Source organism: Ursus arctos, unplaced genomic scaffold (genome assembly GCF_023065955.2).
Source record: "Ursus arctos isolate Adak ecotype North America unplaced genomic scaffold, UrsArc2.0 scaffold_33, whole genome shotgun sequence".
NCBI classification, from domain to species: Eukaryota; Metazoa; Chordata; class Mammalia; order Carnivora; family Ursidae; genus Ursus; species Ursus arctos.
The window spans coordinates 3,172,552-3,186,369 of NW_026623019.1; the positions used below are offsets into that span (position 1 = coordinate 3,172,552).

At 44.2% G+C, this 13,818-nt stretch overlaps 1 protein-coding gene across 7 annotated transcripts in view; it reads right to left on the reverse strand.

Annotated features, from left to right (window-relative positions):
• AUH (AU RNA binding methylglutaconyl-CoA hydratase) overlaps positions 1-13,818 on the reverse strand; it is a 343,374-nt gene that overhangs the window by 175,484 nt on the left and 154,072 nt on the right. For 5 of the 7 annotated variants that reach the window (XM_057305616.1, XM_057305615.1, XM_026519204.4 and 2 more), the window contains 3 exons: positions 11,493-11,543; positions 10,331-10,378; positions 2,733-2,870 (listed from right to left, as the gene is read on the reverse strand). In XM_057305616.1, coding sequence (XP_057161599.1) covers positions 2,733-2,870; positions 10,331-10,378; positions 11,493-11,543 — 237 coding nt within the window. Of the gene's footprint in view, positions 1-2,732; positions 2,871-5,158; positions 5,764-10,330; positions 10,379-11,492; positions 11,544-13,818 lie in introns of those variants that run through there. The other 2 variants (XM_026519208.4, XM_026519207.4) reach the window with 1 other exon arrangement.

Below are 13,818 nucleotides of genomic sequence, written 5' to 3' on the forward strand. Positions count from 1 at the left end.
TCCCTGGCTCCTTTCACCATGACACTCCTCCTCATGTTCACTTTCCAAGACTAGCTTATCCCTGGGGGACACTGGATGCAATTAAAACTGTCAGCTCTGTTGAGTTTTACGGGCAATTCAACCCCAATGTTCCCATCTACATGTGCAAACACGTTCGAATACGCGCAGAGTGTGTGAGGGGTCACATGCTCTACCTGAACTCAGGAATACAGCACCGTGGACAGGCGGGATAAAACTGTCGTCTTTTGAGAAGAGTGGTTTGACTGTCGCACACCACGCACACACTCCCACGAGGACCAGAGCGAAAGTGCCTTTTCATGCTGTGTGCCAGCGTCCAAGAGAACCCCCGAGAACTACACCAACCACAGCTCTCCAGTCATCCGAATACCTGTCCACCAAGTCAGCTGAGGGCTGTCACTTCCTGTCTTGTGTGGCACATCGCACATTCCTTGTATTTTTAAAGCGCTCAAGTTTGGGCCACTTGTGAGCAAGTTCTAAGCTTCATAAAAAGTGTGTGTTTCCAGAAGTGTTAAAAGACAGCTCAAAAGAAATGTGACTCAATCCAAGAGAGGCTGTGAGGAGTCTGAACTTCTCTGGCCAATCCATGCTTCACTTTCTGTAAACGGCACAAAGGTTTCATTCAGCTGGGCTTGGAGGCTGGAAGTGAAAGTGATCTGACTATTTTTGAAAAGGTCAGGAGAGGGCACTTGCCCATCTTCAAATTCCTCTGAACCCTCTGCCTGTAGACATCACCGCGACGGGAGTCCAGCCCCAAGCCGTTGCCAGATGCCACGGTGATTCCACTGCTTCTCTCACTGGTAGCGTCCAACCCCACTCTGTGAAACGGGTGCACTGCGTGGCCGTGCAGGAAGCCTGCCCTGCTCCTGGGCTGGCCACGCATGCCCGCAGCGGCGGCCAGAGCCTCCAGCATCTCCTCTGTGGCAGCCAGGGCAGAGCCAACAGGACATGAGAAGGGGGCTGCCTTTCTCAGGGCTCTGTCCCTCCCCAGCCCTGAAAGCTGGCACTGCGAACAGAGCATTTGGGCATGATGGTCCCTTTTCTTGAACTACTAGAGGAACTAGTGCTTGAGGGTCTGAGCGGTTCTCAGCTACACACCCACCTGAGCAGATAAGCTCTCTGTGCCTCCTCTGACCCGGCCCGCCAGCGAGCAGCCCTGGTAGCTGGGTATCTCACATCCCCCCAGCCCACGCCAGAGCGGAAGGGGCACCATCTGGGGGACTCCGGGGACAGAGCACGGCCGAGTTAGGAGAGCTGTCCTCTGCCCCACCTTGTGTGCCCACGGCCCTGCTTCTGCTTTGGCTTCAGCGGCTGGAGCTGGGAGGGCCTAGCAGCTTCCCCTACTGAGGACAGTCCTCAGGTCAGTGTGTGGACAGCACAGGGCAGCCAGCGGAATGTTACTGGGGCCGGGGGCAGGCGTGGCTGCTCTGGCCCGTGGCAGCCTGTGAGGCCCCAGTATCACGCTGCGGTTCTAACTTAAGGCAGCTAGCTACCTGCTCTCCCCCACTCTTCTTGCCCTGGGTAAAAGCCAGGTTTCTGAACGCACCCCTGAACCTCCTCCCCTGTCCCAGCCCTTCTCTTCTGAAAAGTGAAGCAAACAAAACACCACCACATCTGTGGAAGACGGTTCTCCTGCCCACAAAGCCTTTCTGCACAGACATGTTCAATCTGTCCTTGCAACTGATAGGAGCAGCGACTGGATTCCTCTACAGATGAACGAACAGACTCAGAGGCATGAGATGCTTTGCCTGAGGTTGGTCTCATCACTGATTTCAGAAGAAATCTGGTCAAAGAACTCCCGTGTGCTTTCCAGAAAAGCAGAGTGACTCCCTGACCAAATTGGAACTGAATGCAAGACTCTGGGTGAGTCTGACCAGCACAGAAGAGACCAAGACACTCACGACACTGCCCCCAAAGTACAGGGTGCTCTTGACCCACACAGGCTTCCTTTTCTGATGAGTATCACCACCAACCTCAAACTCACACTCCGGGAGCTGGTTAGAGGGAGGTGACGCCTTGCTCACAGCTGCCAAGGCTGGCCCTGTGTACCCAGGGTGCAGAGATGAAACCTCGGGGCTCTGAACAGAACGCCTGCCCCAGTGCAGCCTTCCAGTTTCTTAGCTGATCAGCTGACAAACCCACTCGCTAAGGTCTCTGAGTACTGGATGTGGACGCAGCACGGAGCGGGCAGACAGCCTGCTGTCCTCAGACTGTTTGATGTGCACAGTTTTAGTATCTCCCAAGTCATGAAGAAAAACCGAACCAATCAAGGAAGAGGCTCACACACACACACGCACGCACACGCACGCACATGCACCTACCAGCTGTCTGTGGGCTGACCGGTATGGCCAGGTCAACGGCCCCAGGCGTGGCTTCCGGCCCCACTGCCCTCCTGCAACCACTCTGCACTCCAGATTCCGCCCTGAGTCGCCAGGGCCTCTCCCCTTGGGGTGCTCCCAAGACCGCATGCAACAGCACGGGAACAGCTGGAGATGATCGGGGCCTCCCAAAAGGCGCCATTCTCCCGACAACCAGCCCGAGTTCTCTCCTCTTACCCATATTCCTACCTTCTGTGATCTTGTACATGTCCCCTTGAACTGAAACAGACTGCAGGGCACAGTGTTTCCAAAGGGACTGACACGCTGGTGGCCCTGAGCTCACTCTGCTGCCCCCAGGGAACAGTCCGCTCTCACTGAGGACGGCCGTCCTCCTACCTTGCCTCCCGAGGCTCGCGCTGCGTGCACGGGGGCCACAAGGCCCGGCCCCGACCACCTGATGTGTGTTGGGCTGTCCTCGGCGTCCTCGATTCTCCCCGTCAGGCGCCCTGCTCTCACACTGCCTTGAGGATTCATCTGAAAAACAAAGGCCGCACACCAAGGGCTTGAGGACTGGGAGCCATCCCTCTAAGGGGCAGCTGGATTCTGGAAGGCTCCTGAAGAGTAGGACTCTGGAAGCCCAAAGGACGGTATTGGAGACGGTGGGTTTTAGGGCTTGAGACCCATAGGTATTTTGAGCAGAGGGTTCAATCCCTAACACCCCAAACACCCCCAAATACAATCTGGAGCCCGTGTCACCTACGCAGAAAAGCGGCTCTCGTTTTGCCAAAATATTACCCAGTAACTATAAAATGCTGTAGTTTTTCCTTTTGTGACAAATGTACAATTATTCTTTAATATAAGTAAACAATGCTGTTGCTGTTTTGATAAAGCCCAATAATGCTGACGGACAGACGTTAATATTTAACTCAGTGGGTAGACGGAGAAATAGCGGCATGATTAAATATTAAAGAGCGTCTGCCTGCCAGGATTTCTGGACCCCAGATCAGAGCGATTACAGGACCTATCACCAGAGAGAGAGTTGTGGTCAAGGCAGGGAAAGGGTCAATGGCCAGGCCAGCTAGGGACAAGCCCACATCACACATAACCATCTGCTGCTGAGCACATCACCCGCGAGTGACACCCCACTGTTCTGGTCCACCGACAGAGCTCTCTGCAAGGTGTGGCCAGGAAAGTGACACTCAGTGACAAGCCAGGTTTTTGACAGCCAGACGAGAGGAGAAAAAAAAAAGGACTAAGGAAAACCATCTACTTTTTATTGAACACAACATGAACTTGAAATGATGTTCTAAATCACAGAAATGAGTCAAGAAAATCTGAGCCTTCCTTGGACCACTATCACAGCCCTTCTGGTCCCAGATCGCTGGGCACTTTCCCCTCGCTCTCATGCAGAAGTCCGTAATCTCAGAAGTCACAATGGGAAGATGTCTTTGCTTTTGGATACACTCCAGTGACTTAATCAGAACTTGCAGGAAATTCAATGGCGCTCAATCAGCAACAGATTATGCGTCCGTGAGGAAAGACAAGTCATTCAGCACACGGTTAATATTTTCCTCATTAACATAATTATTTCCCACGCGGTGAAAATGAAGTGACATTTGAATGTGTCCAGACAGAACAAAACGGCCCTGAAATCTTTACAGGACTGTGAAAACAGGGGCCAGCACTTTACTTGCAAATCGTCCTGCATGAAATGAACGGCACAAGTTTGTCAGAAAACAGAGCGTGAGCCTCACCAAGATCAAATCAGCAGAGCCGAACGTGGACTTTAATAAGACCCTTCCACAGGAGGCCACTCTGCTGAGCCCTGGCCATAAATCTGCAGCGTCTGCCACAAAGGTGATGACGACGGCCACCCCCCGGCACGGTGGGCATCCACAGACGGCGAGTCCACGCTTGCCTCTTTCAAGGTGTTTCAAAGGGAGACTGAGAGCTCAATTTCCCAAAGCAAAAAAATGAAAATTTCAGTGATTTTAAAAATTTAAAGTCTGTGTGCTTTCCAAGAGCAAGGAGGCCACAGTGCTGAGTGTGGGAATGCACAGAACAGGCAGTCACCCAACATGCCAAATGTTGCTTTCCTGCAACAAAGCACAGCTGCTGTACTGTTCGGAGGTTAGCGGGCACCCCCACAGCCCACAAGGAAGGAGGTACAGGTCCCAGAAAAGCAGGGCTTCTCCAGCGCTGCCAGACTCAGCCCTGGACACAGCCTCAGAGAGCAGTCTGATTTGATAATATACAAAATAAAGTCAGTTCAAATCTGTTCAGAAAGCTGTAAAGGTCTCCGCACACCACACTGAATCCCACAGCTATGTCCCGCACACTTCCTATCTGTCCCCTCCCCAGGCGAGGCTATCAACTCAGACGTGCCCCCGAGCCCCTTCTAGTCACTTTTCCTGGCCAGGGGTTAGAAGAGCAAGACGGGGGGCTGTGTTCACCTCCCTTCTTTACCAAAACCAGGCGCAAACGCTGGGGGCAGGAAACAGCAGGCTGCACTTCGCTCCGAATCCACGGGGCCCAAGCCGTTTTGACGGCCCAACCCCGGCAGCACCACCTTCTTCGGGAGTTAGGTCAACAGGCCAGGCCACGTGCTGGACATCTTACAAGCACACCCGCTCCAGGCCTCCTGCTGGCCTCAGGAGGCCTTCGGCCCCAGTCACTGAGTGGGCTCATTTCCCAACGTCTACACTGTATTCTAAGACTACAGCGGTCAGCTGACAGAATTGGCATGGAAAGTTGGCTTCTAAAATCAACATGCAATGATTTATTCAGTTCAAAGAGAACGGGGTAAGAGAAAAATTTCCAAGTTTTCTTTTCACCAATTTTATTTATATTTGGTAATTTTCAGAGAATCTATCAATTCCTTGTTCAATCTGAGATGTACGTATGTGTGGATGTAATGTATAATCCCTTAGAAACTTTATTTGGTATGACTTCACATTTTTGGTATATAGAAATAATTTTATTTTGTATTGCAGCACAGTAGACATACAGTCAATATTATTTCCTAGAATGTGCAATATATAAATTATTCACATTAAAAAAATTAAGAACAGAAAGCTCATATGCAGGAAATATTTAAAAATGTGTACCTAATTTTGAATCTGTTTTTGACAGTATACACTACGAGCTTTATAAATCTGAATGAATATGACAAGATGCACATATGAACAAAGTACACAGATGGGTCCACTCCAGATGCTTAATTCACTATACAGAGAACTTGCTCTTCACTTTGGTCATTGGGATTCCAGGCGCTGAGGCATATGTGGATCTGAAAGATACTTCCAGAAGTACATTTATTACACTGGCATTTGAAAGATTTCTGTGTCTTCTATTCTCCTTTATAGCGAGGGGACCTTTTCTCTTTAAAAGCAAGAAGACCTTCAAGCCTGTCTTTTGTTGGAATAGTCTAGAGAAACAAAACATTATGTTACCTATACCAAAAAGTAAAAACAACTATAGAAGTTTAACAAGCTTTATTAAAAAAAAACAACTAGAAGGCAATCTAAATTTTGAAATCTACTCATCATTTGAACAATTCTAATTATGTTACCAAATTTACATTCTAATTCCAAATACAATTTTCCCTCCATTTCAAATGTACTTAAAAAACCAACAGACTTTATTTTTTAGACAATTTTAGGTTTACAAAAAACTGAGCAGCAAGTTCAGAGTTCCCACTGATTCCCTCAAGCTCCCAAGGCTCTCCCCATTATTAACATCTGCATCAGTGCAGTACATTTGTTACAACTGATGAACCAATATCGATACATTGTTATTAAGTAAAGCCCATAGTCCACACAGGGTTCACTGTGTTGTATGTATCATGGATTTTGACAAATGCATAATGTCATGTATCCACCACCAGAGTGTCCTACAGAATAGCTTCCCTGCCCTAAGCATCCTTTATGTTCCATCTACTCATCCCTGCCCCTTGCTGCCTTTTCCAGAATGTCAGATACTTGGAATCCTATAGTACACAACCTTTTCAGATAGAAATCCTTCACTTAGCCGTATGCATCTGAGGTTCTTTCGTGTCTTTTTGTGGCAGGATAGCTTATTTCCTTTTATCGCTGAACAAAACTCCACGGTATGGATGTGCCTTAGTTTCTCCATTCACTATACATCTTGGTTGCTTCAAAGTTTGGCAGTTATGAATAAAGCTCCTAAAACACCACATGCAGACTTTTGTGTAGACATAAGTTTTCAACACACTTGGGTAAATACACAGAGGTACAATTGCTGGATCACGTGCTAAGATTATGCTTAGCTTTGCAGGAAATGGGCAAATTCGTATCTTGTTTGTATTTGCATTTCTTAACGACGTATGATGTGGAGCACATTTCCTTTGCTTACTTGCCATCTGTGTGTCTACTTTGGTGAGGTGTCTGTTCAGATCTTACACCCACTTTTTAATGGGTGTTTTCTTTTTTTTTTTTTTAAGATTTTATTTATTTATGTGACAGAGAGACAGCCAGCGAGAGAGGGAACACAGCAGGGGGAGTGGGAGAGGAAGAAGCAGGCTCCCAGTGGAGGAGCCCGATGTGGGACCTGATCCTGGAACGCCAGGATCACGCCCTGAGCCAAAGGCAGATGCTTAATGACTGCGCTACCCAGGCGCCCCTAATGGGTGTTTTCTTATTGTTGAGTTTGCAAGTCCCCTGTCTTAGATACAGGTCCTTTATCAGATGTATACCGCAAAGATCCCTTCCCTGCCTGTGCCTTCTCTTTTCATCCTGTTCACAATGTCTTTCGCAGAGTGGAAGTTGTTAATTTTAATGAAGTAAAACATCAGTTTTTTTCTTTCATAGATTATACTTTTGGTGTTATATCTTAAAGAAGTCATTGCCAAACCCAAGGACGTCTACGTTTTCCAGGTGATCTTCAAGAAGTTTTACATTAGGTCTGTGGCACAGTTTGAGTTCATTTTTGTGTGGGGTATAACATCAGTGTTTAAGTTCACTTATTTGTTGCTGAATGCCCAGAGGTTTCAGTACTACTTGTTTTGAGGACTATCTTTTCCCCACTGAATTGCCTCTGCTCCTTTGTCAAAGGCCAGTTTATTTTCTGTGAGTCTACTTATATGACTATTTTATATGAATCTACTTCTGGGCTCCCTATTCTATTCCACTGATCCAGTTGTCTGTTCCTTTGTCAACCCCACACTGTCTTGATTACTGTAGCTTCATAGTAAGTCTTGGAGTTGGGTAGTGTCAATCCTCCAACTTTGTTCTTCTGCATTACCGGATTGGCTAATCTAAGTCTTTAGACTTTCCATATGAACTTCAGAATTGGTTTGTCGATACAGATCAAGTAACATGCTGAGATTTTTACTGGGATTGTACTGACTCTCTAAATAAAACTGAGAAGAAATGACTTCTTAGTAATACTGAGTTATCCATGAACATGGTTTATCTGTCCATTTACTTAGATCTCCATTCCTTTCACCAAAACTGTAGTTCTCCTCCTATAAATCTTGTACATTTTTTTGTAGATTTATACTTAAGCGTTCTGTATTTTTTGTACTAATGAAAATCATGTTATGCCTTTAATTTCAAATTCCAATTCTTCATTGCTGCATACAGGGAAGCAACTGACTTTTCTTTATTAACCTTGTATCATGCAACCTTGTTCTAACTGCTTCTCAGTGTTTTTTTGTTGTTGATTCTTTGAGATTTTCTACATGGACAATCACATCTTCTATAAAGTTTTATTTCTTCCTTCCCAATCTGTATACCTTTTATCTCTTTTTCTTGTCTTATTACATTAGCTAAGATTTCTAGTAGATGTTGAAAAGGAGAAGTGAGAGAGGATGTCCTTGCTCTGTTCTTGGCCATTAAGTATGATGCTAGCTGTAGGTTCTTTTATAGAAGTTCTTATCAGGTAAGGAATCTCCCATCACAGTTTGCTGAGTTTTTATTACGAATGGGTGTTGGATTTTATCAAATGCTTTTTCTGGGATCTACTGATAGGATCATCTGATTTCCCTGTTTAATCTGTTGGTGTGATGGATTACAGTGCTTTCTGAGTGTCAAACCTGGCTTGCCTATCTACCAAAAAAAATCCATTTGGTTCTTTTTATACATTGTATACATACATTTTATACACATCAGACAATCTGAAATTGTTTCTACACATTCTTTTTATACATTGTTGGATCTGACTTGATAATATTTTAATGAGAATTTTTACATCCACATTTATGATAGATAATGGTCTGTGGTTTTCCTTTCTTATAATGTTGGGTTTTGGTAGCAGGATAATACCGACCCAGAATGAGTTAGGAAGGGTTCCTTCTGCTTCTGCTTTCTGGAAAAGATCACTAAAAGCTGATATGTTTTCTTTCTTAAATGTTTGGTAGAATTCACCAGAGAAACCATTTGAGCCTGGAGCTTCCTATTTTGGAAGTTTATTAATTATTGATTTAACTTCTTTAATAAATGTGGGGTTATTCAGATTATCTATTTGTCCTTATATGAGTTTTGGTATGCTGTGTCTTCTAGGAATTGGTCCATGTCATCTAGGTTATCAAATCTATAGGTAGAGTTGTTCACAGTATCCCTTTATCATTCTCTCAATGTCCATGGGATCATTAGGGATGGCCTTTCTTGCATTTTGGATATTGGTGATTTTTATCTTCTCTTTTCCATGGTTAGCATGCCTCAAAGTCTGTCAACTTCATTGATCTTTACAAAGAGCCAATTTTTTTGTTTTGTTTTGTTGGGTTTTTTTCTTTTGTTTTTCTATTTCCAGTTTCATTGGTTTCTGTTCTAAAGCTTATTTTTCCTTTTCTTCTGCTGACTTTGAATTCTATTTGCTCTCCTTTTTCTACTTTCCTGAAGTGGAAACTCATTACTGATTTTAGATCTTTCTTCTCTCATATATGCATTCAATGCTAAAATGCTGCTCTCTCTAAGCAGTGCCTTCAATAAATTCCTACAAATTTTGATAGTTGTATTTTCATTTTGATTTAATTCAAAATATTTGATTCCTATTAAGACTTGTTCTTTGACACGTGTTATTTAAAAGTACGTTGTTTAATCTTCATTAAAAAGATTAATCCCACCATTAATAGGTGGGATTTCCCAGCTATCTTTCTGTTATGATTTCTAGTTTAAGTCCCCTGGGGTCTGACAAAATGCTTCTTATGATTACTGTTCCTTCACATTTCATAAGGTGTGATTTATGGCCAAACATACTTTTAAAATTTTTCTTTGGACTCTAAGGCTGTCCATTTGTAAGAAGTGTGTAATTTACTTCATTCATGGCATGTGCTCATCAACAACAGGTGGCAATTTAAACACACAGACCAGGCACAGAGGAACACTTTAGCTGTCCCTCCTAATTCATGACACGGCCATGCTTAAATGGGAGCTCAAGTAGTTTCCAATTCTCACAAAAGGTAGAACAAAATTCTTTTGCTACTTTGGATGCCCTAAATGAAGTTACATCTTTCAGAGAACAAGGAAGGAAAGAAAAAAGGGAGACTTATTCCTCTATACAAAGTCCTACTAATTTGTGTACAAAACAGAAAGCTGTATACACTGAATTAGGGAACTTTCACTGGGCAGGAGGGAAGGCTCAGAACCAATAAGTCTCAAATACTGATATTCCACAGCAGGCCCACATTCACCCCACTGTTTTCCTCCCACCCGTCTACACTGGAGAGAGGGTTCAAATCGACACCCATAACATACAACATGAGCCAGAGAGACAGCTACAGCATGAATGGTACTAACTTAATAAGGACTTTTTAAAATTATTTAGACAAGAGACATTAATATATGGAAGAGAATCAGTGATAAGAGCTGGTAATAGTCAAATAGCAAAAACAACTAATTCCAACCCATTTGAATGATTTTAGAAGAGGTATGAGTGTAATCTTGCTCAGAGATATGTAATTCATTTGACTTATATAGAAAGTTCATGTAATTTCTAAGAAGTATCCTCGCTGAATTTGTAGTTGCATTACATACCTGAGCATAACAAGCTTCTTCTATGGCTAATCCTGTTACTAAATCAACCTGGGGATAAAAACATAATTAAATTTCAGCAGGAATTACTTTTTAAAATATGGAACACTCAATAAAATTTAAACCAGTAACGTTTCTCCAAAAGCAAATCGGAAGCAAGAGAAGTCTGGAACCAGGCTGCCTGGGTTCAAATTCTGCCTCTACCATGTGGGAGCTGTGTAACCTTGGCTAAGGTAGCTACACTCTTTGTGCCTCAGAGAGGCTCATCCGAACGAGAGACTAGCTGTATTATCTACCAAATGGGGGTAATCTAGACGAAGCCTTTATAAAGCACCTATATATGGCCTGGCATGTAGTAGGGATCATATAAGGAATTTGCTGTTAGTATTGTTATAATTATGCAAGAATTTTTAAAAACTATTCAACTACTTTCTAAATTTTTAAAACTATGTTTATTGCTAACAAATTCAATCTCTTTTTATTGCTACAAAGCCCATGAAGATATGGTGGCCTCTGAGTCTGAAAGGAAGAAGTATCTTTCTTCAAAATTCCATAATTTAACCAAAACATAACTGGGGTAATGAAAGCCCAATGTACACAGGCGCCTGCATTGCTCCCTTGCCCTGCCTACTTCCCTCCTGGCCTGGGGCCCCCACTTCTTCGAAGTCAACTCCCCAGGGTAACCCCAGGACACCCTAAAAACTTGCCTCATTAATGTGGGCTCCCTGCACAAAGCACACTGAGAAGTAAAGGTGGAGAGAGCCTGGCTCAGCTTTGAGCCTGGAAGTTCTCCTGAGAATGTTTTTTTATAATGCAAAACTGGTGTTGGGAATACACAGAATGACCTTTTCTTTTGCTTTTCTATAAACTACTAGCCAAAAAAACTATTAGTTGAATGGCAAAAACAGTGAGCACGTCATAAGCTGCAGGACATCAGTGAAATTCCCGAGTTCTGTGATTAAGATACTGAATCAACAACAGCTTAAGCAGAATGAAATCAGTAATGTAGCTAAAAACAAAAAACAAACCGAAAAATAACCCTCAGTAGCTTGCAGTAATAGTAGTATTGAAACAGCTGGATTTTAGAACATTAAAAAATATATTAAAATTAAATTAAATCCCCACTACGTCCTCCAACAACAAACTCAAGTATTAAGGCACTCACCTCCATCCCTTGATTAATTGCTAATTTTGCCACTCTCATTGCAACAGGTCCCTAAAATTCAATTAAAGAAATAGATTTTAATTACCATTTATGCAAATTAAGTTGTACATCTCAGTAAAATTCAGAAATTCCCATTGCTGGAACTATGGCAAAGTAGCAACAAAAGCTGTAAGACAGTTAATGGGAACTTCTTCAGGCCTTGCAAGGTCTAAAACTCTACTGCACTGGCAACTCTGCATGATTGCAGGTCAGCATGTGCCCAGGAGAGGGCTGACCATTCTCCAGCAAATCTCCCTAGAAGTGAAGTAGAGAAAAGGAGATGACGTGCTTGGCGTGATACCACACCGGTGAGTGGCCCAACAGGAGCCCGGGCTGGCCATAAGGCGAACGCTCCTGTCAGCATCTGTTACAGACACTGGCTCTGTACCTGTCCTCCGTGGGCTTCCAGAACGAAGCACAATGATGATGTATGGGTAAAGATGTGCCCTCCAGCCAGTGCTCCCACACCACACAAAAGCTCACAGCCCAGAGAAGTCCTTCAGGATATGCGAGGGTCACAGAGGAAGGAACTGGGTGTCCTCTGGGAGAAGGAGAACATGACTTCTGTCGTCTTTGAAAACCACAATGCTCCAGATAGAATTTAATTGTTTAGTCCCATTTTAAATTCCTAAAAACTCTTTATGGGTCATGAGTTAGAATTCAATGGTATCTTTCCAAGTGTCTTTTGGATTAAAATGAAAACAGGCTCTCAATAACAAAAACAACAGAGGACTCCAATGAATGAATGAATAAATGCCTGATGGCATGAAAAATGCCATTTTTCCCATGCAGGGGCTTCAATTATCAGCTCTAATCCATCTACATTGTCTTCCTAAGTCAGAGCTTATTAGAAATCTTTTTCAAGGCCACAGGTTTTCGAGGCTCAGACAAATATCTTTGTTAGAATTCTTGAAATAGGATCCACAGGTGTGGAACACACACTAGAACCGTGTTTTCAAGATCATCAGGCTTTTTTTGTTTTGTTTTTTTAAACAGAGTGCTCCTCTCAGTGAGAGTCTCCTCTATTCCCTTGTATCCACCAGCGGACCCAGACATGGTGCTTGTCCAACTTCCGTGTGCGCACAAATCCCCAGCCCCTCGTGAAAATGTAGCAGTCTGAGACCTGCTCCTGAGGGATGCCTGGGCTGCACTGGGCAGCAAGGCTTACAAAACTGGAAAAACAGGAAAATGGAAATGCTAGTACAAGCAATGCTTATTTAACTGGCCTCTTTCAAAATATAAAACCAACACCTCTTCTCCTGGACCAACATTTTCTTGTCGAACAGGAAAACGGAAGTAACATCCAACACAGAAATCAGATGGAAATACGAATTTTCTGGACGTTTTCTAATACCTGGAAGAGTAATCATTCCGTGACAGAAACTAGAAATAAAGACTACCGCCCCTCGAATTCTGTTCTGTAAGTTGCATATTGTACAGTCACACATCTTCTGAACCATTCAGCATCTCCCTTGCCCTGGGGGAAAGGTTTAGGGGTTAATGTTCTCAGAGGCATGTCTTCCAGACAAAAGGGACGGGCAGTAGGGACACCTGGCTCGCCCATTGGTGGAGTGCCGCTGGCTGTCAGGTGGCAGGTGGGGAGGCGTGGGCACTGAGGGCCACAGGAGAAAGAGCGCTGAAGCACAGAGGCGCCCAGGGGTGCAGCTCTGTAGCAGGGAGCTGAGCACTCCTGTTCAAAAACCAGAAGAGGCTATGGTTGTCAGAACTGGAAGGGTGCCACGACTTTTCTTAAACACACCCCTTGTTTCAATGCAGACCTGCACTGGTCTTAGAGTTCTAAGTCAAAGGAAGTCATTAAGCCAATATTTAGTTAAACTACTGCTTCTCCTGATACTTATACCTTTAACCTCTCTTTAGGGAGATGTTACTGTAACATTTTGGGGAAATATAAACACCAAAGTTTCAGTGAGAGCCTCTTTGTTTTTCCTTAAAACGCTAAAAATCTTTTCTATTTGCTCTCTCCATCAATTCAGAGCATAGGGCTCTGTGTTATTTACATGGGGAGCATGTAAGAGCTGTGTCCTAAGAGCGTATAGCTAGCTAAGTGAGAAGGACTGAAGTATCAACAGCAGGCAGGGTAGTCCTAGAAACTGACTCCACCGTGAGGCCCCGCCTGTCAGCAATCAGGGGACAGGTGAGTCCCAGCGACCCGGGCTCTTGTCTGGACACTGGGAACTCCAACACCACCTTCTGAAACTGCATGCAAAGCTCCGAACAAATGTGGAGAGCATATGCATTTTTCTAGAAAGAGGTTTCATGAGATTCC